This window comes from Pipistrellus kuhlii, unplaced genomic scaffold (assembly GCF_014108245.1).
Source record: "Pipistrellus kuhlii isolate mPipKuh1 unplaced genomic scaffold, mPipKuh1.p scaffold_m20_p_14, whole genome shotgun sequence".
Taxonomy (NCBI): Eukaryota; Metazoa; Chordata; class Mammalia; order Chiroptera; family Vespertilionidae; genus Pipistrellus; species Pipistrellus kuhlii.
The window spans coordinates 8,864,698-8,889,543 of NW_023425449.1; the positions used below are offsets into that span (position 1 = coordinate 8,864,698).

The following is a 24,846-nucleotide window of genomic DNA, read 5'->3' on the forward strand; positions in this document are numbered from 1 at the left end:
GCTCCCAGGCTGACGCTCTTAAACACTGTGCTGCATGTGAACTCTCCTCGTACATGAAAAGTACGTGATACAGGGAAACCGTCCACCTTAGAGCCAATTAAACAGCTGGGAAATCTAACAAGTATAAAAGAACGCATTTGGGTTTTTTAAAAAGTAAGTACTTGCAGTTAAGGCCTTAACCTACATGCCTAATTAATTATGACTATACATGGGATGTTATGTAAGTCACATCATTTTCTTATGTCTTCTGTCACCATGGAACGGTACGATATTCATAGCTGCTTATAAAGAATGAAAATCTGATCACCACTTGAACAACACATAGGCAGAGTAAGTTTTAAATCCAGCTCTGGGATCAGTAGTAGCTGGGTAACCTCAGTTCCCTGATCTATTGAGGGGCATAAGAAACGTAATAAAAACTGAGTGTTCAGCACTTCACATGAGGGGTGGCACGCAGTTAGTGCTGCATGACAAAAGGCTTGGGGATATTTCTGTTTTCCGGGAATGCAGCGGCCACAGAGTATAAAAAACAACTTTCCTCGAACTCAGGAGAAATATTAAATTTAAAAGTCCTTTTCCAAGCATAGTTTCCCACATCTTTTTCTTTATCCTTAGTTTACCCCTAAGGCACCCTTTCTCTGAGGCCCCACAGGCTTCACAAAAACAGCAGCCGTTAACATTTACTGAATCCTGACCCTCTGCTACATGGCATGCATGGTGATTTATTACACTACACTCTTTCTATCACCTCTCACAAACAACTCTACAGAGAAAGTTCTATTACAATTAGCTTTGCACAAATAAGGAAAGAAAAACTTAGCTTAAGTGGAAGAACATAAGGGGATGGCAGAGCCCCATTTGTTTTACTCCCGAACCTGGACTCTTCATTACCACACTCCATGCATCTCTGCTCGCAGGTTAGCGGGCTGCCTCAGCTCGCCAGGAAATAAAGAGTGAAATGTTACTGTTGTTCTCCAATCACTGCATTCAACTAAGTTCTGGTGGATGTACCTTCCCATCCCATAATGACATCTAGAACAGACTCAAGGACAGCCATCCTCAATGATGTCAGTTTGACCTATAGGACATTCATCGGGGTAGACACTGCGAGGGTCCTGTGATATCCAGTTTTCTTTCCCTCTGGACACACAGAGCACTGAACTTCTCAGCCACCTTCCAGTGGGGAGAAGCCAAGAGATGTATCCCGCCCGGCATAGAGCTCTGGAGGAGAGTCTATCGGGGGCCGGGGTGGTGAAAAGCCCATGTCCCGATCCCCAGTCTCTTCCTCCACCCGCAGGCGTGGGGCGGTGCAGCTGCGGGATGGCGCTGCTGTCACTGAAACACATGGGAAGCACCGCTCTGGAGATCAGCCACCCTTACCCACGGCATCACACGATACCACACTCTGCGAGAGCAAGAGTAAACGCTTCTGCTAAAGTTCTGCAGGCGAAGCATTGAGACTTCAGAGTTGCTGGTTACTGCTAGACAAGCCAGGGCTGCAAGGGCCAGGCCCCTTGTAAGAATGTCATGCATCGGGCCTCTAGTAATTAATAAACATAATAATGTAACCAGCAATTTTCATTTGTTCAAGGATTCCTAAACTTCTTACTATGGGATAGGGGTTGGCAATTTTTTTTTTTTAATCTTCACCCAAAGATATGGTTTTGGTTTGTTTTATTTATTTATTCATTTATTTTAGAGAGAGAGGGAGGGAGGGAGAGGAACATGAATCTGTTGCTTCCGTACGTGCCCCAAATGAAGACCTACATATGTGCCATGACCAAGAATCAGACCTGCAACCTTTCGGCGTTTGGGATGATGCTCCAACCCACTGAGCCATCCGCCAGGGCAGAGGTGTGACAATTTTATAAGCTAATATTCTCCTGGCTATTTCGAAAGAGAGTCTTAGACTTTTTTGGTTTTCTGGAAACAAACACTTTTTATACAAGTAATTATATTATTTCGATTTCTCTAATGTACTCTTTGAGAGAGAAAGAGTGAGAGAGAAACACAGATTTGTTGTCCCACTTATTTATGCACTCAATGGTTGATTCCTGTATATGCCTTGACCCATTCTCGAACCTAAGCATTGGGATGACACTCCAACCAACTGAGCTAACCAGCCAGGGCTAAAGTGTACATGTATATATATAACGTGTGTGTGTGTGTGTGTGTGTGTGTGTGTGTGTGTGTATTATTTAAGAGAGGAAGGGAGAGGGAAAGAGATAGAAACAACAATAATGAGGATCAAACCTGCAACCTATATATGTACCATGATCATATGTACCATTGATCGGCTGCCTCCTGCATGCCCCCAACTGGGGATCAAGCCCACAACCCAGGCATGTGCCCTTGACCAGAATCAAACCCAGGACCCTTCAGTCTGCAGGTCTACACTCTATCCACTGAGCCAAACCAGATAGGGTTAAAGTTACTTTCTTAATATTAATTTTTTAATGTATAAAATAATTTCACTAAAAAAATTAATGTACAGTCTGATCTGAGTAAAAGAAAAAATGTTGCAGGTAAAATATGTCCTTAATGTTAAAAATCAGAATCAGAATGTATAGATTAAAATTGATTGCAAGCAGTGCCCAATAACCTATAGATCGCTTTTCCCTCAATTTTCTTATTCCCTCATACATGTCCTCATTTCCTGCTAGTCAAAAAGGACTGTGCTAGACATGACTGGGATTAAAAAGGTTAATAAAATACGTCTTTTACCAGTAATGCGTTCTGAAGGTTACCCGGGCCTGGCCAGGACAATGTCTCATGGCTGCCTTAGCAGTAATGGACAAACATTTTTGCAGCGCATCTTTAGAAGCTAATCCAATCATCAGTCAAAACTGCATTTGGCTGCAAGTCCCAGGACATCCATCCAAGAGCATTCTGACAGGAGAGGCATTGCCTGGGCTCACACAGGAAGCCAGCCCGGGGCTGGTGCGGCACTGAGGATGCCAGCGGAGCACCAGGCCCTCGGGAACGCACTGCTCCACAGTTCTGCGCGCTCGATACTGCAGCTCCGGCACTTCTTGCGAGTGCCAGGAAGGGAAAACAGAGAAGCCAGAGGCTGCGCTAGCAGACCACGTTGTCTCTGTCCAGAACTGAGTCCCTGGGCTGCCTGACACAGAAATGAAAACAAAAGGAGCTTTTCATTTCACAGCTATGATAGCAAGAGAAGAACCTATCGTAGAGGAATCAAGGGATGGGTGAGAATATAATAATGGGCACTTAGTGAGATCACGGAGAGAACCTACATCCCTGTGAACTATTGTGTGTGTGTTTTCAACTAAGTGTAACTCCAAAAATAATAAGTGGAAAAGGGTATAATAATAACCTTACAGTAAAGTTAAAATTAGCAAATATTCAGATATCGAGGTAGGAAACTGAGGATCATCGTCTACTGTGAAATGAAAACCAGAGGCCGAAATACACCATCTCATGTGAACACACGTCTTAAAATAAACCCCATGTTCCAAAACAAAACATCGTCTTCACTGGTAAATGAAGACCTTGGAGATAAGTATTACTTTAAAAATTAAACTAAACGTTGAAGAAAATGTTATAGTGTGAACAAAAGCTTGTGCAAGAGTGAGAGAAATAGGAAAAGTAGTGAATGGTGATGCACCATTGGTTGAAGAAGCATTTCCACAAGTCCTGTCCTCTCTATTTCACAATAAGAAAATGGTTCCCTAGAAGATTTGGAGGCACTAAGCCATGTCTCCTTGGTGACTTTGTTGAAGGCAGCATATATTTGTAAGCTTGAATTTACATATTAACAAATGACTACTTGCCTGGTTTTTTATCTGTTAATGTTGGTAACAGAATCAATGCCCATGAATTTCCCTGAGTAAAATGTTATACAACAGGATTTAAGGTCTCTGTTAGCTATTATCAAACTTCTAAGAAGAGAGTCTGCAGATCTGGGTTGGGGTTGGAGGGGAAGAGACTCAAAGTTTAATGTAATAATATTCAAATTTCTACTTATTATATGAATACCTTGGGGGGGGGGGGGGGACTCAGCACTCAGCTTCAACTTCTGTGAAAAGCTTTTTAAGCAGACCTGACAAAAATGGTAAAGCAAATTATTCATGGAAGTATTTGATGTTTATTTATCATAAGTTGAATTGGTGTTTTGGTTATTTAGAAATGAATACTTTTAGGCATATCCCAATAAATTGCAAAGGTTTGGATTACTGAATGAGTTAAAAGTTGCGTGTAAAAATGCTGTGTAAACTGTACAATTTAAATATTACTAATTTAACATTACCCATCATCTTACTTTCAAAATTCAAATAAAGAAAAACATTTTTGTGTGTATTCAATTAATACTTATGAGTCTTTTGCTATCTATTCATCCTTTATAATGTGTTTGTCACTTGCTGTGTTTCCTATTCTATTAGTACTGATTCTCCTCATGTGCACCAACTCCTATGCCATATGGGGAAAAAAACAAAAAAACAGATCCAGTCTTGCTGGAAGTTGCGACCATGGTCTTATGGTCAAAGTACCGTCTTCGCTCTCTAAGAAAATGTTTTCCGGGGAAAGTCTCTAGTATCCTTCCTCTCTTGGAAACTGCAGTGGAAGACTGCTCTAAATACCCTCCTCCCTATACACAGGCGGGAGAGGGAGCTACCATCCAGATGTCTCTCATCTTTTCTTGGCTCTTTCTGGTGCTAAATCATAAAATAATGAATGACTTTCCTAAAAGTGCAATGACATTTCCATGTTTTATATTCCCTTACAGTATAATCAATAACATATCATATGATTTCACGTGGAATCTAAACAGAGCAAACAAAACTGAAACAAACTCATAAGTACAGAGAACAAATTGATGGGTGTCAGATGGGAGGGTCTTGGAGGGATGGGTGAAAAAGGGGGAGGGATTAAGATGTACAAATTGCCAGTTATAAAAACAGGCAAGGGGATATAAACTACAGCATAAGGAATACAGTCAATAATACTGTAATAACTATGCATGGTGTCAGATGGGAACTAGCTTTTTTGGGGGATCACTTTGCTAGTTATATAAATGTCTACCTATGTTTTACTCCTAAAACAAATATAATATTATATATAAACTATAGTTTAATTTCTTTTTTAATTTTAATAATAACATACTCAGAAAATGAAATCACAACATAAATTAAATCCTACTTTGGACATCATGGTAAATAATTTCTTTGATTTTGTTTCAGATAAAAACTATGTCATCCTTTTAATTTTCACCTTTTGGGTTGCATTTGTATGTATACATGCATTATATTCCCACAAGCATACACACAAATGCAGGTGCAACTGGTCTGCAGTTAGCATTTGCAAGAATACTGAAATAAAACTATTTTATGAACATGCAAAAAAGAAAAAAATATACTCAACTGTTGGTCACACGTTTGAAAGCTCATTGTTAACTATATAGAATGCAACTTTTTTGTTTACATTATTTTTAATAGGTTATTTATTCTACTCTTGTTTCTAGGAACCATCCTCATAACATTATCAATTTTTTTCATACTTTATGGACATTACAAATATTTTAAGATTATCAAAATTATAGGGCAACTTACAGATAACTGGCAAAACAAATAATAAAGGTAACTTATAATTCTTACTAAAAATGTATTACACATACCAATAGAGAATTCACAACCATATTAAAATCAATTTTCCTGGCTCTACAAAAAAAAAATCAGTAAGAAAACTGACATACAACTATTCGACTGTGATTATGCATTTATTATTTTCCTTTTGATTTAACATATTACTTCATTAAGAAGAAAACTTTAAATGAATATTAAAAGAGTCGTCCTCCGAACACCCTTCACGCCTGAATATAAAAATATTCACATCAGATGTGACAGTAACCAATTTGTAATGTAAAACTATAAAGTAAAATGAGACATAAAAATTAATTTTATGAAACTGATAAAATGAATAAATAACCAGGATGTTCGTTAACGTTTTTCTGAAAGTTACCAAAAGTTCCCCTCTCTCAAAGACAACATAGATTTAATATAGAAAATTATATAACTAATACACTTTAATTGTCCAGCAGTAGACTGGATAAGAAGAAATATATAGGATTCGAAATATACTTCCAGATAAGAAGCCATGTACCACAGGGACTATTCAGTACATTTCAATCACTCACATTAACAATATACGACTTACCTACTGAACTCCAAGCCTACTCTCTGAGCTCTGCTCTCTTAGCGTTGTTGACAGGAAACGCAGAGGAAGGTAAAATTCGAAAGTCACAGGGATGCCGAAAGAGTACGTGTGTCCACAAAAGACAAAAAGACCAAAACGAGGGTGGCATCAGTCTCTTCGCCATCAATCAAAAACCAGAGCAGCCGGCCTTTGGCATTCGTTGGAGAACTAAGCGGGCACCAGGGAGCTACATGGGAAGATGATCCTCCCTCCAAGACAGCGTACGTAGCAGCCTCGGTAACAGGACTCCAAGGGGCACGCACTCCAGAGGAAACCTACTGACCTGTCAGTGACGTCGGGACCCCGAGGATGATGAAATGAGAAAACTTCCCCAGATCCCTTTCACCGGGCTTCTGAATCTTCCCTCCAACTGCTATGATGGGGCTGGCTGCTATAATAGCACGCACTGCCCACCCTCACCCCCTCCCTCAGTGACTGCCCTCCTCAGATAGTATTAATATGCAACTAGACAGCTCCTGAACGCTTAAAAAGCGGTGGTCTGCATTAAATGAAGGAAAGATGCTGGCATTTCCCTGGAAAATTGTGAAGGGAGGACTCGGAAGATGTAGTGAAGAGTCTATGCGGGGATAGTTCTCCCATGTAAGAGGAAAAGAGGAAAACACTCTGGCTACGTTCCTCAGAGAATTCGGGACCTATGCCATTGACCAAGTTGGGACAAACACACTTGTAGGGAGCCAGGGGGACATGAGCAGAGCTGAAGAAGAGAGAAAAAGACTGAGCCTAGAGAATGAATGGGCCAGCTCAGTGTGTAAGCAGAAGCTAAGAATGGAATGCTGCTGGGCCTCAACCCCATTCAAGGTTGGCCCTGAAAAGCGGTGATGAGAGGAAATCTTCTCAATCGGTAGAGCTTCAGGTCTGAAGAGATTTACGGATAGTGGTGAATTGTATGGATTTATGGATAGTGGTGAATAGCTACCTGATTGATTGATCAGGGGCCAAAAAAAAGCAAGATTGGAAGATGAAGGACAAGGAGTTGAAGTGTGAAAGATCAGGGACAAAGAGTTCTAATAAAGAGGAGCATGAGTGGACCTACCAGAGGGAGCTGAAGGTGTGTGGGCCTTTGCATTGCACATTTTGTGATCAGAGAACACCTGCTACATAAGAGGCATCAAATAATGACGTAGACCCATAGGTTGGTCATGACATGCCAGCTGATCTCAGTTTCCCAGCCCTGCTCACCCCGCCAAGTGAAATAAATCCATGGTGGCAGATAGGTAAGCTACGGATGTACCCAACAGTGCATTCTGCTCTCCTCAGGACTGAGAAAGCTCCTGCTCCTGATAAATGTCTGACCCAGCAGCCACAGATCCCTCCAAGATGGCACCATCCTTCAAAGAGACTAACTGCACATGTGGTAATAAGTTGGCTACCCAGAACTGCTTCCATCCTGTGAGAGTCAGTAATTCATCCAAACGGGCACAGGTAGAATTACAGCTATGGGTTGGCCTTTCTGGCCCAGGGTACCTCCAAGTGCCACTCTGCATGTGATCCTAGTGTCTGCTTTACCTACATGGGATCCCACATGACAAACTTCAGACCAAGCAAAGGGCCTATGTCCTTGTGGTGGTAATGCAGTGAGGATCTCAATCCTGGAATCCACTGGTCCTGCCACGTACGGTGGCGCCCAGAAACCTTTCAGCCTGACAAAACAGTTCTACTAGGTCCTGCTAGGCACGCAGCTGAGACTCCTGGTTGCAGGAGACGCCCTGCAAGGAAGGGACTCTATCTTTTAGGACACAGTATACCTCTCCAGTCTCTGGCTATCCAATGTCGCTGTGACCCCAATAGGAAGGATACACAGGTCAGGAACCAAGGGGTGGAAGTGAGAGTGACCCACTAACCACTACTGGCAGCTATCCACGTGGGAAATGGACACCACACTGCCGCTTCAGGCTCTGGAGATCCTGGCTCCCAAAGCATGGACTGCTTCTTCGGGACACAAAACGAAGCGATGGCTCCAGCATGCTCCCTCAGAAAAGAATAAGCACGCCGGCAGGACTAATTACCGTGAAGAGGTCAGACGGCTGCTACAGAACGGGGGCAGGAGGACACACTAAGACTCTGCAGGAGTGAGGGTCAGATGCTACCGACCAAGCAAATCCCTTAGGCCACAGAGGTGAGAGAGAGAAAGGAGTGGATAAGTACCCATGACGGCCACGGGGTCAACTGCAGGGGTAGGGGACAGTTTTTGTTGTTGTTTTCTTTTGTTTTTTAAATATATTTTATTGATTTTTTTTTTTTTTTTTTTTTTTTTTTTTTACAGAGAGGAGGAGAGAGGGATAGAGAGCTAGAAACGTCGATGAGAGAGAAACATCGACCAGCTGCCTCCCGCACACCCCCTACCGGGGATGTGCCCGCAACCAATGTACATGCCCTTGACCGGAATCGAACCTGGGACCTTTCAGTTGGCAGACCGACACTCTGCCACTGAGCCACACCGGTTTCAGCGGTAGGGGACAGTTTTGACAGGAATTGTGAACACAGAATTCCAGAAGCCCTGTGCCCGCATGGAGTAAATGGAACTGTCAGAAACAAGTGGCTCCAAATGATGCGAGGGATCCAGTCAAGGCGAGTGCACCGCCTTCCAGCAGCTGGGAGCGCTGGCTGGTTACTGCTCACCACTAACTCTGTGCACCAAAGAAATGCCTTCCCACCCAGGAAGTTACCCCCACCCCAGGAGTAGATGCTAACCCTGAGGGACGGAGATAGGAGAACAGAGAAGGGAGGAACAACATGGGGGAAATAGTCGTGCTCCAGTTTCACACCACCACAACTGGATGTAACCTGAGGCCACATCCTTGACCAGCTCCTCCCTGTCATGCCTCACTCATCCCCTTACAGGCTTAACTCCGGGCAGGCTCTGGTCCAAGCAACGTGCACCAAGCTTTCTTTTCCTTTTTCTAACTCTTAGTGTACGTCCCAGTGAAATGGGATTTTCAAGAGCAAGGTAGCCAGAAGCAAGGAGACTTCAAGACTAATATTAGTTAAATATGAAGGTTCTGACTTCCAGTCCTCAAACTTAGAAAGTGAGTCAGTCACCTGCAAGCAACTTCTCTACTGAGGCAGAATCAGGGGGAGACCAAAGGCCCCGTTTAAGAATGGTTCCTTGGAACCCAGATGTTCCTGGTAGAAAGTTTGACACGTGACAGTGTGAGTTCTCCAAAGATGGACATCCTGAGATTCTCTTCCACCAGCTCCCCCTCAGTGCCTACAAAGCACTTGGCAAATTGTAGGAACTTAACAAAATTAGCTGAAATATAAATTAGAAGTACTTGATAGCTGCCTTTGTTTAAAACGGGTGCTTTTTAACTTGTCGCAGAAAATTATATATACTCAGTGTATTAGAAAAGGATTTAGCCCGGCCGGTGTGGTACAATGGTTGAGTGTCAACCTATGAACCAGGAGATCAGGGTTGGATTCCCGGTCAGGGCACATACTCAGGTTGCAAGCTCAATCTCTAGTAGGGGGCATGCATGAGGCAGCCAATCAATCATTCTCTAACATCACTGATGTTTCTCTCTCTCTCTTTGCCTCTCTCTGAAATCAATAATGAAAAAAAATATATATTTTTTAAAAAAGGATTTAAAGGTCAATATCACATGATCTCACTCATTTGTGGAATATAATGAACAACATAAACTGATGAACAAAAATAGATCCAGAGACAGAGAAGCATCAGACTGTCAAACTTCAGAGGGAAGGCAGAGGGCGGGGAATGGAGAGATCAACCACAGGGGGAGAGGGAAAGATTTAACAAAATTTAATCCCTACACAAGGGTCAAGGCTCCAGATTAAAATTTAAAAGCTATAGCTAAGTTTTGTCTACAGTGCGCAAGGCTCAAAAATCACTGAAAATATAATGAAAGTCATTAAGATATTGCTTTATGGGCCAAATTTTATGAACCCACCTAAAATGAAGCTAAGCTCTATTTCTCTAAATATCCTAATCTCAATCATGTTGGGGCCTTGTTTTTATTTATTTTTTATTTCAATTATAGCTGCACTAGAAGTAATGTTAGTATCAGTTAAGGATAAGACATAAAGCTATTTCCTAATGCCAAGCCTCAAATGTCTTACAGATGTATAATCAAGTGTAACCACGAATAGGATTGAAACAAATTTGGTGAAAGCAGGCTGAGAATTTTAAACAGGCGCTGAGAGTTCTGAGCCAGCTGTAAGGTTTGATGGAGGAAGATGCCTGGCTGATGGGGTTAACCAGGCTCCCCTCACTTCTGCAGCTAGCGGCACTGAGACAGACACCAGCAGGCTGTGAGGACCGAAAATCTTCCTCCGACTCACGTGCTAGCATCTTGTTGCTCATAATGGAGACTCACACCAAGAGAGAAAATTGTCAGGTCTAGTTCTCTCGGTGTTCAACAGAAAACATCGAAATGAAAGCGATAATTCATAAAGTAACGTCATGGATGAGAGAGGAAAAAGTAAGAAGTTTGTTCTTCAGAGCTAATAAAAAAAAAAAGGCAGCAATTTCAGATGTGGAAACAAGGTTTAGAAATTTTGTATTAATTGTTTTCAGAGATTAAAAAAAATGAAGATGAAATTCTTTCCCTGATAGAAGTGTGTAAGGGGAGGGGAGTTTTGGTACCTAATTCATTGATAATAACTAAATTCCCAAGTGACAGTTTGGAGGACCTAGATGAGCCCAGATACCCAAATTTAATATCATTACAGACAATACGGTTTTCCCTCAACAATCTAGAGATTTTATTCACAAAAACACTAGACCATATATATATTTTTTAATATATACTTTTTTTTTCATTTCAGAGAGGAAGGGAGAGAAATAGAGATTGAAACATCAATGATGAGAAAGGATCATTGATTGGCTGCCTTCTGCATGCCTAGATGCTGCATTCTTTTTTAAAAAATATATATTTGTGTGTGTGTTTGTTTGTTTTTTACAGAGAGGTAGGGAGAGAAATAGAGAGTTAGAAACATCGACGAGAGAGCCATTGTTTACCTGCCTCTTGCACGCCCCCAAACTGGGTATGTGCCCGTAACCAAGGTACGTGCCCTTGACGGGAATCGAACCCGGAACCCTTCAGTCCGCAGGCCGACTCTCTATCCACGGAGCCAAACCGGTTTGGGCTAGATGCTGCTTTCTTTAAGGCCTGTTCTATCGCTGCTACTCCTGCCTCTATCAAAGGTCTTCCTTCAAGGATGTTGAGAAGTTTTATGTCTTTGAAGAAACGGAGAGATCAGAGGAGGGAAAGAGGAGAAGGAGGAGGAGGAGGAGGAGGAGGAGGAGGAGGAGGAGGAGGAGGAGGAGGAGGAGGAGGAGAGAAGGGTGGGTAGAAAAACTTCTGTTCTGAGTGTATTCATTTAATACACTTATTCTCTGACTGCTGCCGGATTAACAAGTGCACCTCCCAGTGGCAGCTATGGTTAAAATTGCCCAACTTTTAAAATTAATGTTTGGCCCTTAAATCATTTCATTCCCCCTTATGAATTCACTGAACTTTCCAATTTGTTGGAAAACATGTTGATGTTATCTCTTAAAATCGAACGTATGAATGGAGTATATCCAAGAGAAACTCTTACATATCTACAACAAGAAATATGTTTAGAGCAGCATTTTCACAATAGCAAAAATTTAGAGACAATCCAAAGACCCATAGATGGAGAGTGGATTAAAAACTATGATCTAGTCACATTTTGGAATATCATACAGCAGTCAAAATAAGTAAACTAAATTTAACTGGAAATAAACAGAACAGTATACTTTTTTTTTTTTTTTAAGAAATATATAAAGAAAGTAAAGGAATGTGGAACTCATTATAACTGGCATAAACTGGAGGAGTTGGGAATATGGAATAAGATAACCAAATGGTTAGATGTAATTTACTGCTAAGGCTCCAGCTCTTGTTTGGGATGGTAGGTACATGGGTGCTTATTAGATTATTATAAACAAAATTTTAAAGAAAACAAAAACACTAGCTCTAAAAGATCTCTATACCTCCCATGTTCATTGTAGTATATTTACAATAGCCAAGATGTGAAAGCAAGCTAAGTAACTGTGAATGGATAACGCATTAAGGAAATATGATTTACTATTAGATAGATGATTATAAAGCATGTATATATATTTAAATATTTAAATATTATTCAACCATAAACAAGAAAAAATTCTGCCATTTGTAACACCATGGATGTACCGTGAAGGCATTATGCTAAGTTAAGTAAGTCAAACAGAGAAAGACTACTACACACATTCATAAATATGAGAAGAAATAGATGGGTGACAGAGGCAGGTGGGGTGGGGGTGAAACTGGTAAAGGTAAAGGTGTTCAAAAACTACCACTTCCAGTTAGAAGAGAAATAAGTCCTGGGATGCAGTGTAGAGTATGACTATATTTAACAATAAAATTGTGTTATATATTGGAAAGTTGCTGCAAGAGTAAATCTTCAAAGTTATCATCACAAAATAAAAAAAAGTAATAAATAGCTGTAGTGATGCATGTTAACTAAACGAATTTTGGTAATCATTTTGCAATGTAGGCAAAATATCAAATCATTATCTTGTAGTCCTACAACTATATGTCAATATATCTCAATTTTAAAAGGATTTACTATTAAAAAATAAATAAAATGGTCCCTAGCTGGTTTGGCTCAGTGGATAGAGCGTCAGCCTGCGGACTGAAAGGTCCCGGGTTCAATTCCGGTCAAGGGCACATGCCCGGTTGCAGGCGTGGCCTCCGGTAGGGGGCGTACAGATAGCAGCCAATCAATGATTCTTTCTCGTCATTGATGTCTCCATTTCTCTCCTCCTCTCCCTTTCTCTCTGAAGTTAGTAAAAATATGTTTTTTAAAATAAGTTAATAAATGAGCAAAATTATGAGCTAAAAAATGCAAGAGGCCTCTAGAAGTTGAGAGTCACAAGGAAGCAGGGACCTCAGCCCACAACCCGGAGGACTGGGTTTTGCCAACAATCTTAATGGAGCTGGAAGTGGGTTCTTGCCATGGTCTTCCAGAGAAGAGCCTAGATTAGCTGGCATCTTGATTCAGCCTTGGAGGCCCTAAGCAGAGAGCTCAGGTGACACCCATCTGAACTTCTGATCTACAGAAATGCAAGATAATAAACAGGTATTGTTTTAATCCCCTATACTTGTGGTAATAGAAAACGAATATGTGATGCACTCATATTTAGAGTTTTATAAAGTAATGAATCTTCTTTACAGAATAGATATCCCAGAAAGCGAACCTCACTCATACATACCATTATTTGTCTATAAAGGTGACAAAACAATCTAATAAGGCACAAAAAGTCTTTAATCCTATTCGATAAATGGAACACTGAAAATCGAGAAAAATCTGAATCTTGAACCTCTATCTTCACACCATACACACAAAAAGTGAGAGTGCGGTATATTTGTACATGGACTACTACTCATGAACAAATACAAATGAAAAAGCTATTCGTACATGCAATGACATGGGTGAATGTTTAAAATTATGCTAAGTCTTTTATGAAAGAATATGTTCTTTATGATTTCAATTATATAAAGTTCTAGAACAGAGTGCATTTATAGTAGGAAAAAAATTTTTTGGGGTTTAGAGGCTGAGGGAAGCTGGTATTGACTGGAAAGAAGCAAGAGGGCTAAGTGTGGAAACTTAGAGGTTAATGAACATATAATCCCTAACTCAAGAAGCTCATGGTAGACTGGTGCAACCACTGTGGAGAACAGTATGGAGCTTCCTCAAAAAACTGAAAATGGAACTCCCATTTGACCCAGTAATCCCACTCCTAGGAATATATCCCAAGAAACTAGAAACACCAATCAGAAAGGATATATGCACCCCTATGTTCATAGCAGCACAATTTACAATAGCTAGGATTTGGAAACAGTGCCCGTCAGCAGATGATTGGATCAAAAAACTATTGGTACATCTACACAATGGAATACTGTCCTGCCATAAAAAAGAAGGAATTATCATCATTTGCAGCAACCTGGATGAAATTGGGAGAACATTATGCTGAGTGAAATAAGCCAGTCAATGAAAGAGAAACAACACATGACCTCACTCATTTATGGGATAATAAAGAACATTATAAACAGATGAACAAAAAGATAGATACAGAGACAGTAAAGCAACAAACAGACGGTCAAATTACAGCGGGGCGGGGCGGGAGATAGAGGGGAGATAAGAAATCAAACGAAGGACTTGTATGCATGCATATAAGCAAAACCAATGGACGAAAAACTCTGGGGAGGGAGGATATGTATGAGAGTGGGGGGGGGCAATGGTAAGATATGTACAAATATAGTAAGTAAGTAAATAAATAAATAAATAAATAAATAAAATAGAGCCACTATAAAAAAAAAATAGATAAATTTTTAAAAAACGAAGCTCATGGTATGGTGATTTTACCATGTCACGCAGCCAACGCAAGACATGAACACGAGTCCTGACACTACACAAGGTAAAGCTACCACAGTGTTTGTAGAAGTCAGGCATATATCAATCCTTGATTGAACATGGCAGCTCTTCTTGTCATTTTCCAGCACCTCTATCTCTGACATTTGAAAGGTCACACAGTGAGATGGAAAATGTAAAGGAGTTTAAGTAAGAAGTCCTGAATTTGATTTAAGCAATCAACTAAAAAAAATTGTGTTTCTTAGAGTCTAATGTGGGTCCCCTGTCTCAGTTTCTAAACCAGAGCCATTCTACTTTTACCTGCTTTACATACTGCGTTAGTTTCTGAAGAAAGTATTCTCTGGTAAAACAAAATATAGATTAAAAAAAAAAACAAAAAACACTAGGCAAGCCCAGCTGGCATGGCTCAGTGGTTGAACTATGAACCAGGAGGTCACAGTTCAATTCCAGGTCAGGGCAATGCCTGGGTTGCAGGTTTGATCCCATGTGGGGCACACAGGAGGCAGCCCATCAATGATTCTCTGTCATCACTGATGTTTCTCTCTCTTCTTTTCTCTTCCTTTCTGAAATCAATGAGAATATATTAAATAATAATACTAAGCACTAGGAAGGAAAAGAGCCTTTAAATCTGAAGATACTACAATTTTAAAGTTCAATGTCTTTTTTCATTTTGTCCAAAGCAAGTGTTCACATACATTTCTGATATACTTAAAATGTCTCGAATTCAGAAGCCAAACTCAAGTCGGGAATCAGTCCTAGGGATTCTTTTGCTGTGTACATGAATCTTTGTAATTTGTAAATGGATATGAAGACAGTCATAGCACATATGAAATCAATTCATTTTACTATTCAGTTAATAGTGCCAGAACTAAACAGAAAGAAGTTTACCAGTAATTGTCTTCCTTGAGTTTTCTAAGATCTTTAATGATCATATAAAAGTTTATAATAAAAAAAAATACAGTTAACATTTACCTGTCAGTCATCAACAAAAGCAATAACTTTATAAAAAGTTCTTTAAATAAGCAAAATACTTAAAGATTATTTATCAGTATCAGATTAAGTATCTAGGATAATAATTGTGTCTATAGCTAAGGTCCATAATAAAGATTTGAGCGAAAGTAGTAATTTTTACATATATGAATTAAGTCATTTTAGTCAGAAATAGATACTTATGAAGACAACCTTTTATGTCGATAGTATATAATTTTTAAATTTATAAGCATTATACATTTAACAAGATTTATAAACGTGCATAATACATGCGTGTTGTGTGCATCTGTGCGTATGTGTCAGTCTACTGGGTGGCTCTATACTTCAGAATACAGACTGTTTATGAAATATGTTCCTATCATAATATATTGATTGTGTTACCCTCCTACCAACTCCAAACAATACGTACTGTGAGTACAGCATTCTCAGAGCTATGAAAAGTAAGCATGCTCTTATTTCAATGTCAAAGTAGCCAATAATGTGTCATGATAAATAACAGGTGTCTGAGCCAAAAATACTGAACACATACTGATGGCTTCATTATAAACCAAAGCGGTAGTAAACACTGTATCAATGATTAAGTATTCCTGACAAAAAAAAACAAAAACCCACTATCGGACTAAATAATTATACATTTATTTTTAAAATTCAATAAGTAACACTTTTACATTTCTATGTTTAAGTGAAATGAAGGTTTTAGAACTGGGGAAATGTTTCAGTGGAAAAGAATCCATTTAACACTAGGTGATTTCAAGCTTTCCACTTCCTTTTATAATTAGAACAGCTCCTTAATTTATTGTCCAATAAACACTTTCGAAAGAGAGAAAAGTGTTACTAATAATAAAGAGTGGAAGATGGCAGGCATAAACTAAGACTAGCTCAGCAAACCCGAACTTATGGTGAACTTACCATTAAAAATTCTTTAGTCTACTAAGTTTTTTTTTTACTCTTACATTTAATATGAAAGTCTGCACAAACGTAGGAAAGGAGATAAAGACTGTCTATAATATCTAGTCTGAATAAATCAAGTTCTATTATGCCCCTGTATGGCCAACCAGCACAGAAAATTCACTCACACACGACAAAGAAATAATTACATCAGGAAGAAAATAAATATTTCTTCATGGTACAAGAAAGATGACTATAAATCAGTAAATGAGAAAACTTGGGAGGTATTAAGCACATTTTCCCAGAAATTTTATCACAAAAGATAGTCATCATCTTTTGAATAATGCCCAAAGCAATTGGTTACTCAATGCAGTGAACTGTGTAAGAAATACACCTCTAGCATCCCAATATTTATGTTTCCTTCCAAAGACAAGATTGCAAAACTTAGATCTCACAATGAATTTAATACTTGAGGACTTTTCTGCTGGCAATAAAAGCAATTATCTTTGTATTCAGATTAATTTATTTTGGGGGAAATGAGTTTACAGTAAGAAAACTTGATAACAGGAGTTTAAGTTAAACTGGAATTTCATCAAACCCTACCAAGTGGATTGCCACAGGACACAGACACTGTGTGAATTTTTTTTTCTTGCTGGACCTCCTGTTGTTTCACTTTAACTGTAAAAGGACATAGGATATCCTGCCACCTCTTTTATGCCCTAAAATGGTACTCAACATCCACGGTGATCAGAGAATAAGTTAAAAACTTTCAGTTTGAAACATAAGGGTTGTACTCTATGGTTTTCCAACAAAAAGTTTGCCTAAAATATTCTAATGATTTTCACTCACAAGTAAATTTCAATTATTGATTAGGTAGTAAAACGCTTTAACAATCTGTATTCATCTCCAGTTTAGTGATTTACCATACATAAAATATTATTGGTGTCTTTAAAACCTTTGCTCCTTTTCAAGTTGAATCTGGAAACGTTTTTGGAGCAATTATTTTGGGAGATTTCCATCTGAATCTTTTATTGCTCTTGTGTCATAGAAGTAAACCGCTCATCATCTGACAACCTGATGGAATCTGGATAAGATGGGGGACCTAGAAAAAGTCTCAAGAAAACTGCTTGAAAGGGTCCTCTTTTGACAATACGTTGTCTACAACGGATACATCATACTATGCTAATAATTTCTCCTAGAAAGCAATTGAGAAGAAAATATAACCTAATTGTCCATACCCCTGATGTTATTTTTTTTAAATATATTTTATTGATTTTTTTACAGAGAGGAAGGGAGAGAGATAGAGAGCTAGAAATGTCGGTGAGAGAGAAACACCGACCAGCTGCCTCCTGCACACCCCCCACCGGGGATGTGCCCGCAACCAATGTACATGCCCCTGACCGAAATCGAACCTGGGGCCCTTCAGTCCGCAGACCGAGGCTCTACCACTGAGCCAAACCGGTTTCGGCCCCCTGATGTTATTTTCTATCAGTCTAAAGATGGAATGAATGTCAAAATACAAATACTGAATATTCCATCTCGACTAGCCCAACCAACGAGAACTATTCATGTAGCAATAACCAGGCTGTTCTTTCCAGAGGTGATACGTACTTATGAAATGGATGCTTCGGATCTCAAAAGCATCATGTCCAGTCCGTGAAGTTGAAAGTCTCATTAATTTGGAAAAAATTTTAAGCTGTAAGATAAACATCTTCTGATGACATACTATGTCATTATTCTTCCTTTTTTTTTTTCTTCAAGGATGGTTTTGTTTTAAGTCTAAATCTTACTTTCTGATTCTATGCTAACTTGAAATGCTGATACTTAGGTTTTGGGTGTTTTTTTTCTGTGTGTTTTTTTTTCATCTAAGCAGAATAATAATTTTAAAAAGACCATTGTGTCTGACCTGAACACAAAGGAGCCAAAACATTAAAATATGTGGAGGGAGGCTTTATCAACTGTACGTTCTTATAAATTTATTTTTATTCTTCATACTTCTCAAACAATAGCTATTTTTAAATTGGTTTTGACTTACGATATAAGTAAATCAAGTACTTGATTAATGATGAAGATCAATAGATCGACATGTGAAAGAAGAGTCATATGTTTTTAGAAGACCAAGAAGTGAAGAACTTAGGAAGTGGTTCCCCCCCAAAAAAAAACCAGAATAAATTATTTATTAATTGTTTCAGATAATTTAGGTTTAAAAAAAAGTTAAGACTGTTCTTATAGAAACCCTTAGAAACTCCACAATTTAATATTTAATAACCGCAGCATAAAATTCCAGATTGTTACTAATGAGAGAATTGCAAAGATAAGCATGACAACTGTGCTAAAAGAAACTTGTGGCTAAAGCAACTGTGTAGGAATAGGGTGCACATAATTCCCCCCAAAAATAGATATTCTCTTATTTTAAACCTAGTAACATTTACTTTAAAATTAATTCCATACTATGCACAATTCCTAAAATAAATATATACCCAGCCCTAATATTAATATTTTTAAACATATAAATTCTTGGCATTAAAAATAAGAGAGAAATAAAATATGGAAATATTTATAAAGGATTGAGTACATATCCTAAAACTCTAGTAACTTTGGGTCAAGGAATTTTTAAGAAAGCCATACTTAAACCAATACAGGTTAATTTATCATAAATCATACACTTAAATATTATATTGCTAAGAAAACCCACTATCTTTCTATCTGAAACTATAGATAACCTAGCATAGCATTTCACATGCTGTTATATATTTTACATGAGTCTGAAAATAAAATATTAAAAAACAGAATTAGTGAACAGAACTGTACTGAGGAAAGATGTGAAATTTATTAAAAGGAGACATGCTGCTCCATATTCAATGGAAAGGTCATAGATATATTTATCATCGGTAAATATTTTAAATGCCTGGACATTGAGAAAGCCTCCTTTACATTTGTAAAATCAAAACATATACTGCTAGTAGGTATTTCTTCATCTCTAAAACAGGCTGTCTCACATTGTTCAAAGACCCTAAAAGGAAAAGATCTGCAAAACCACTCAATATTCTGTGCACTATTAGTTTTCCCTCGATTTCCAGAAGGTTTCAACGCATTATCATTTCTTTCTCAGTCTTTCCCCACACGTATTTAGTTAAAATGGGCTTTCTTTTTTTCTCCCCACTATGTTAGGCATTTAACATTAGAAATTTTCAAAAGACAAGCAACTTAAAGGAGGGGGAAACTGGATGACAAAACTGCGTTTTAAAAGCATTCTTCAATAGGCTAGCTCTTTAGCCATAAGCTAGAGAAACCATCTCAAACATATGTTCAGAATTTAACAACCTTCACCACACACACATACACACACACACACACACACACACACACACACACACACACAGAGATCAGGTTGAAAAGCAATAGAATTTATAACAAAGCATCTTTCCAAACTAGCCAATCTAATACAAATCATTACTAGCAGCTCCATAACAGATCTGTTTGAAAGTGATTATTGATCCCTGCAAAGAGAAATATCTCAGAGCCAGAAAACATCCTCCGCATGTTTTACAAAGAGCATGCATAACTGCTAATTCACATGTCCCAGCAAATCACGCATGATTCTACAGCCCCATCCCCATAGGTGCAATATAATAACTGCCATGATCGCAACGAGAAAGATGTCAGGCATTTTAAGTTAATCCTTTTATTTCTTAGAAAATGAAATCATGAAGCAGCCTGCATGCTTCAGAGGTCAACCTAGTTACATGTAAGATGCCTTCTGTGCTTTGAAGTAAGCTTGTTTTCTTTCTTAAAAATCAAGGAAGAGCACTACATAACATTGCATATTTCAGATAAAAAGACAACACCCTTAGGATGCTGACATTTTAATACGGAACAGTTTTTACTGACATATAAGGTTAGTATTCTGAAAATACCAATACTAAAAAGAAAAATAAGAGTTTAGCTTTACTCACCGTGTATTATTATTATTCAGCGTTTGTCCAAAAAGCTCATTTTGCAAAATATTTGGTGGGGATGAAAAAACCCCATGAAAATGAGATAAAACAGAATTGCAGACCTGGCGCAATGTCTCAAATTGCATTTTCGTTCTCTTTTCTCTCTCCCTCTCTCCCTCTCTCCTCTCTCTCTCTCTTCTCTTATTTTTCCTTACCACCTGTCTTTAAAAGTCATCTATTTGCATACGCTGTCGAATAAAAACATGCCAGTCAAGTTCCATATTTCTCCTGAGCTCTGTGAAAGCTGTGCTTAGATGAGCAGAGGCTGGTCGCTAATTGTACAGTCATTATTATTCTTCTAATTCAGTCGGAGAAGATTCCGTGCCGGAGCAGCTTTTGGCTTTCTCCTGACTGTCGCAAGAATGCTAAGCAGCAGTGAGCTTTTTGGGCTTCCCCAGCCGAAGTGTGAAGCTGGGCTGCTTTCATGCACTCTACTCATATTTCTCTCAGCCTATTAAAATCACGCAACGAAGAAATGCTGTCGTCAGGACTTTCAGCACATCTGGCTGCCGGCAATACGGTCTAAGCAATAAAAATGGGGGCGAGGTGGCGTCTCAAGTGCTACCACCAGGTAGAAGGAACAGAAATTTATGCATCCTCCGACCCTCCCCTCCGTTCCTGAAAGAGAAATAACTCCGGCCCCAGAGCATGTGGGTCTCCTCAGTGTTCAGGCTGCTGCAGAGAGCAAGAGCGTTCTGAAAATAAGTGGCATCTCCTTTGCTGTCGTGAAGCAATAAAAAGATGATCGTCCTGAGAGCTTTAACTCCCTCTCTTCCCTCCCATACACGTACCACGATCGGTACATGACACAACGATAAATATTCTATAACATTTACAATGCCATACTTCTTCTCAAGAAACGTGTGGGTGTCGTCTTCATTTCTCGTTTAATTTAAAAATGTCTCCATGTATGTATTTTTTTTTTTCTAAGAAAAGTCAATAGTGTCCCTTTTTTAAAGGCTATATGTAGTGACTACCTGATTATTCATGTAGTTTTCTTGGGGAGGTGGGAGAGAGAACCCTATCAATTGAAAATCACTTAAGCCGCACACATAAATATCAACATTCCCACAGTTCAAAAAAAAACACAGCTAATGCCAGGCAGACTGGATGCCATTATTCGCTTATTTCAGTAACGATGGCCAAAGCTTCCTTCAGAAAAGGGTGTTTGCTGGAGGCTCCAATAGTCTAAGAAGACCCCAGATGACCCTCCCTTCTCAATGAGCAGTTCTGGTTTAGATAAAATCTTGGGTTATTCTATATCCAGGTGGATCCATCTTTCTACTAAAAAGAAAATGTTCTAGAAGTGTGTAATCCAAATTTTAAAAATCAGCACACGAGTAAGGATGAATGTTTCTTGATCTTGAGTTGCTCCTGAACCATCTCATTTATTTCACGGGTGCATCCCTTTTAAACCTTTCTCTCTTACCTCAACGTTCAGCCCCAACTCCCTCTCTCCCTTCTGTACACACACCGCTATCTGTAAATAGGCATGTAAGTACACTGAGGAGTTTTTTTTTTTTAATTGGTGAATTCTTCTTTGACATGAATAAACATGTCAGGGGGAAAAAAACAATACAAAAGAAGCATGGGATAATACACATTTTTAAATGACACACAAATAAATATTCTATAACATAAAATTTTAAACAACTAAATTTTTTGTAAACCAAGTTGTCCAATTATGGGTTTGTCCTCAATTAAAAGTGGTCCTATTTTGCTTATTTTTTAAGCAATAACTTTTATAGGTGCACACTAATCTTTGTGAAATATATATACTCACATAAAGTATTTTTTTTATTTACAAAGTACTTCTAAATCTATTTTTTAATATCCAGAAAACATGAGTGGGTGGTAACGTTGCTATAATTTTTTAAAATTTGTTTTAAATTTTTATTGAATGTATTGGTTAATGAAATTATATAGGTTTTATGTGTACAATTCTATAACACATCATCCGCATGTGATACTGAGTGTTCACCACCCAGAGTCATCTCCTTCCATCACCACTCATCTTCCTCCCAACTCCTCCTCTCCCCCCCCCCCACCCCGCCCACTTCCCTCTGTTAATCACCATACTGTTGTCTGTGTCTACAAGTTTTTTTTGTGGTTTCTTTTTGCTTAATCCCTTCATCTTTTTCACTCTCCTCTGACAGCTGTTGGTTTATTTGCTGTATCTATGAGTCTGTTTCTATTTTGTTTGTTTATGTTGTTCATTAGATTTCACATGTAAGTAAAATCATATTGAAGCTGTAGGGAACTGGAGATACACAGTAAAATATTTGAATGAAGGCCTTCAACGGTGGACTCCATTTCCAATGCTCCTTCCCTATCTTTCTCTCTTCTATATACATACACACATGGGCACACACATACACACACAAATACACACATCTACTTTTGAACAGACCAGTCTCTATAGATGAATTGAAAAACCACTTGCCAATGATCAATCAAGGATATTTCGGTTAGAGCAAACATCTCAAAATGTCACACATTTCTGAAACATCAATTTCTATAAATTCAAACACACATGTTTAAAATTCCTAATTTCAAAGCTCATACTACCTGTGATAAAACATATAAATATATGTGTGTTGCCATCCCCCATCTCCCTGTCCCCCCTCTCCCCTCCCTGGGTAGCTTCAATTTCTATAAATAATCAAAAGCCCTTTGGAAGCAAGTCTATTAAATCAGAGGTGGATTACACGGCAAAACATTCTTTGTTTTTAAAGAGAAAATTTCTTTTGTGCTTCAACATGGGATCTGAAGGCAAGGTCAGAAGTAGTTTCCAAAACGGTCTACGAAGGGAAACCTCCCTGGAATGAGCATTGAAGTAACTCCTTGGGAAGAGCAAACGGCGTAGCTACGGCCCTTCTCTGGGTCCCACCGCACAGCAGGCTCTCTGGCCAGCCTCCTCTGCGGACCCTCAGCCCGCCTCAGTGCCTTCTCCCGCTCTCACCTGCCCCTCTTCATCCCTAAGGGCTCCAATGCCCCCTTCTTCCTCCCTCCCTTCCCTCCTTCCTTCCTCCCTCCCTTCCCTCCTTCCTTCCCTCCTTCCTTCCTTCCTTCCTTCCTTCCTTCCTTCCTTCCTTCCTTCCTTCCTTCCTTCCTTCCTTCCTTCCCTCCTTCCTTCCCTCCTTCCTTCCTTCCTTCCTTTCTTTCTCCCTAATATATTTTATTGATTTTTTTACAGAGAGGAAGGGAGAGAGAGAGCTAGAAACGTCGATGAGAGAGAAACATCGACCAGCTGCCTCCTGCACAGCCCCCACTGGGGATGTGCCAACCAATGTACATGCTCTTGACCAGAATCGAACCTGGGAACTTTCAGTCCGCAGACCGATGCTCTACCACTGAGCCAAACCGGTTTCGGCTCTTTCTTTCTTTTTAATGCTTAATTAAAAGGTTTCGTGTTTTTTTTAATTTCTTTATTGATTAAGGTATCATATATTTGTCCTCATCCCCCCATTCCCATCCCAAACCTCTCCCCTCGTATGCCCCCACCCTCCTGCTGGCCATGAGCACTGGTTAGGCTTATATGCATGCATACAAGTCCTTTGGTTGATCTCTCCCCATTTCCCCACCCAAATGTCATTTTCTTGAGAAAACTTAAATTTTATGGTTTTAAAGACGCCTAGCTTTATTTTGAATTTTTAAGAGTAACAAATCTTTTCTATTATAATTCTCCATACACGTAAACATAGCTGATCAATTAATGAAACCATGTGGTTATATAATATGTATAATCTATGTATAACAAAAACCATAAAATGCTGAAGAAATTTTTCATCTTATTAAAATATAGATCTGTAGCGTTACCTACATAATTGAAATAACTGCACTACTCTTCTATTGCATTGTTCTTGTTCCACTCTCTGTAGCATCTGACTCATTAAAATCTTGGTTTTAGTCCTAGCCAGTTTGGCTAGAGAGTCAGCCTTTGGACTGAAAGGTCACAGGTTTGATTCTGGTCAAGGGCACATGACCTGCCGGGTTACAGGCTCGATTCCTAGCATGGGGTGTTCAGGAGGCAGCCAATCAATGATTCTCTTTCTCTCTCTCTCTCTCTCTCTCTCTCTCTCTCTCTCTCTCTCTCTCTCTCTCTCTCTCCCTCTCCCTCTCCCTCTCCCTCTCCCTCTCCCTCTCCCTCTCCCTCTCCCTCTCCCTCCCTTCTCCTTCTCTCTCTCTCCCCTCCTCTCTGAAATAAATCAAAATATATATATATATTTTTTTTTTTAATCTTGGATTTAGAAGAATTATGGTCCAGGTGAATGATTACATATTTTGCAAATGAAAGTCTGGCATTATAATATTTTCCTGAGCCAAAACCACAGACCCATTC

At 39.1% G+C, this 24,846-nt stretch overlaps 1 protein-coding gene across 4 annotated transcripts in view; it reads right to left on the reverse strand.

Moving 5' to 3' along the window:
- Nucleotides 1-21,056, reverse strand: part of RIMS2 (regulating synaptic membrane exocytosis 2) — a 213,156-nt gene extending 192,100 nt beyond the window's left edge. For 3 of the 4 annotated variants that reach the window (XM_036436632.2, XM_036436631.2, XM_036436630.2), the window contains exon 1: nt 20,463-21,055. In XM_036436632.2, the coding sequence (XP_036292525.1) occupies nt 20,463-20,590 (128 nt within the window). In that variant the 5' untranslated portion in view covers nt 20,591-21,055. Of the gene's footprint in view, nt 1-20,462 lie in introns of all 4 variants that reach the window. The other variant, XM_036436629.2, reaches the window with a different exon arrangement.
- Nucleotides 21,057-24,846: the final 3,790 nt, after the last annotated feature.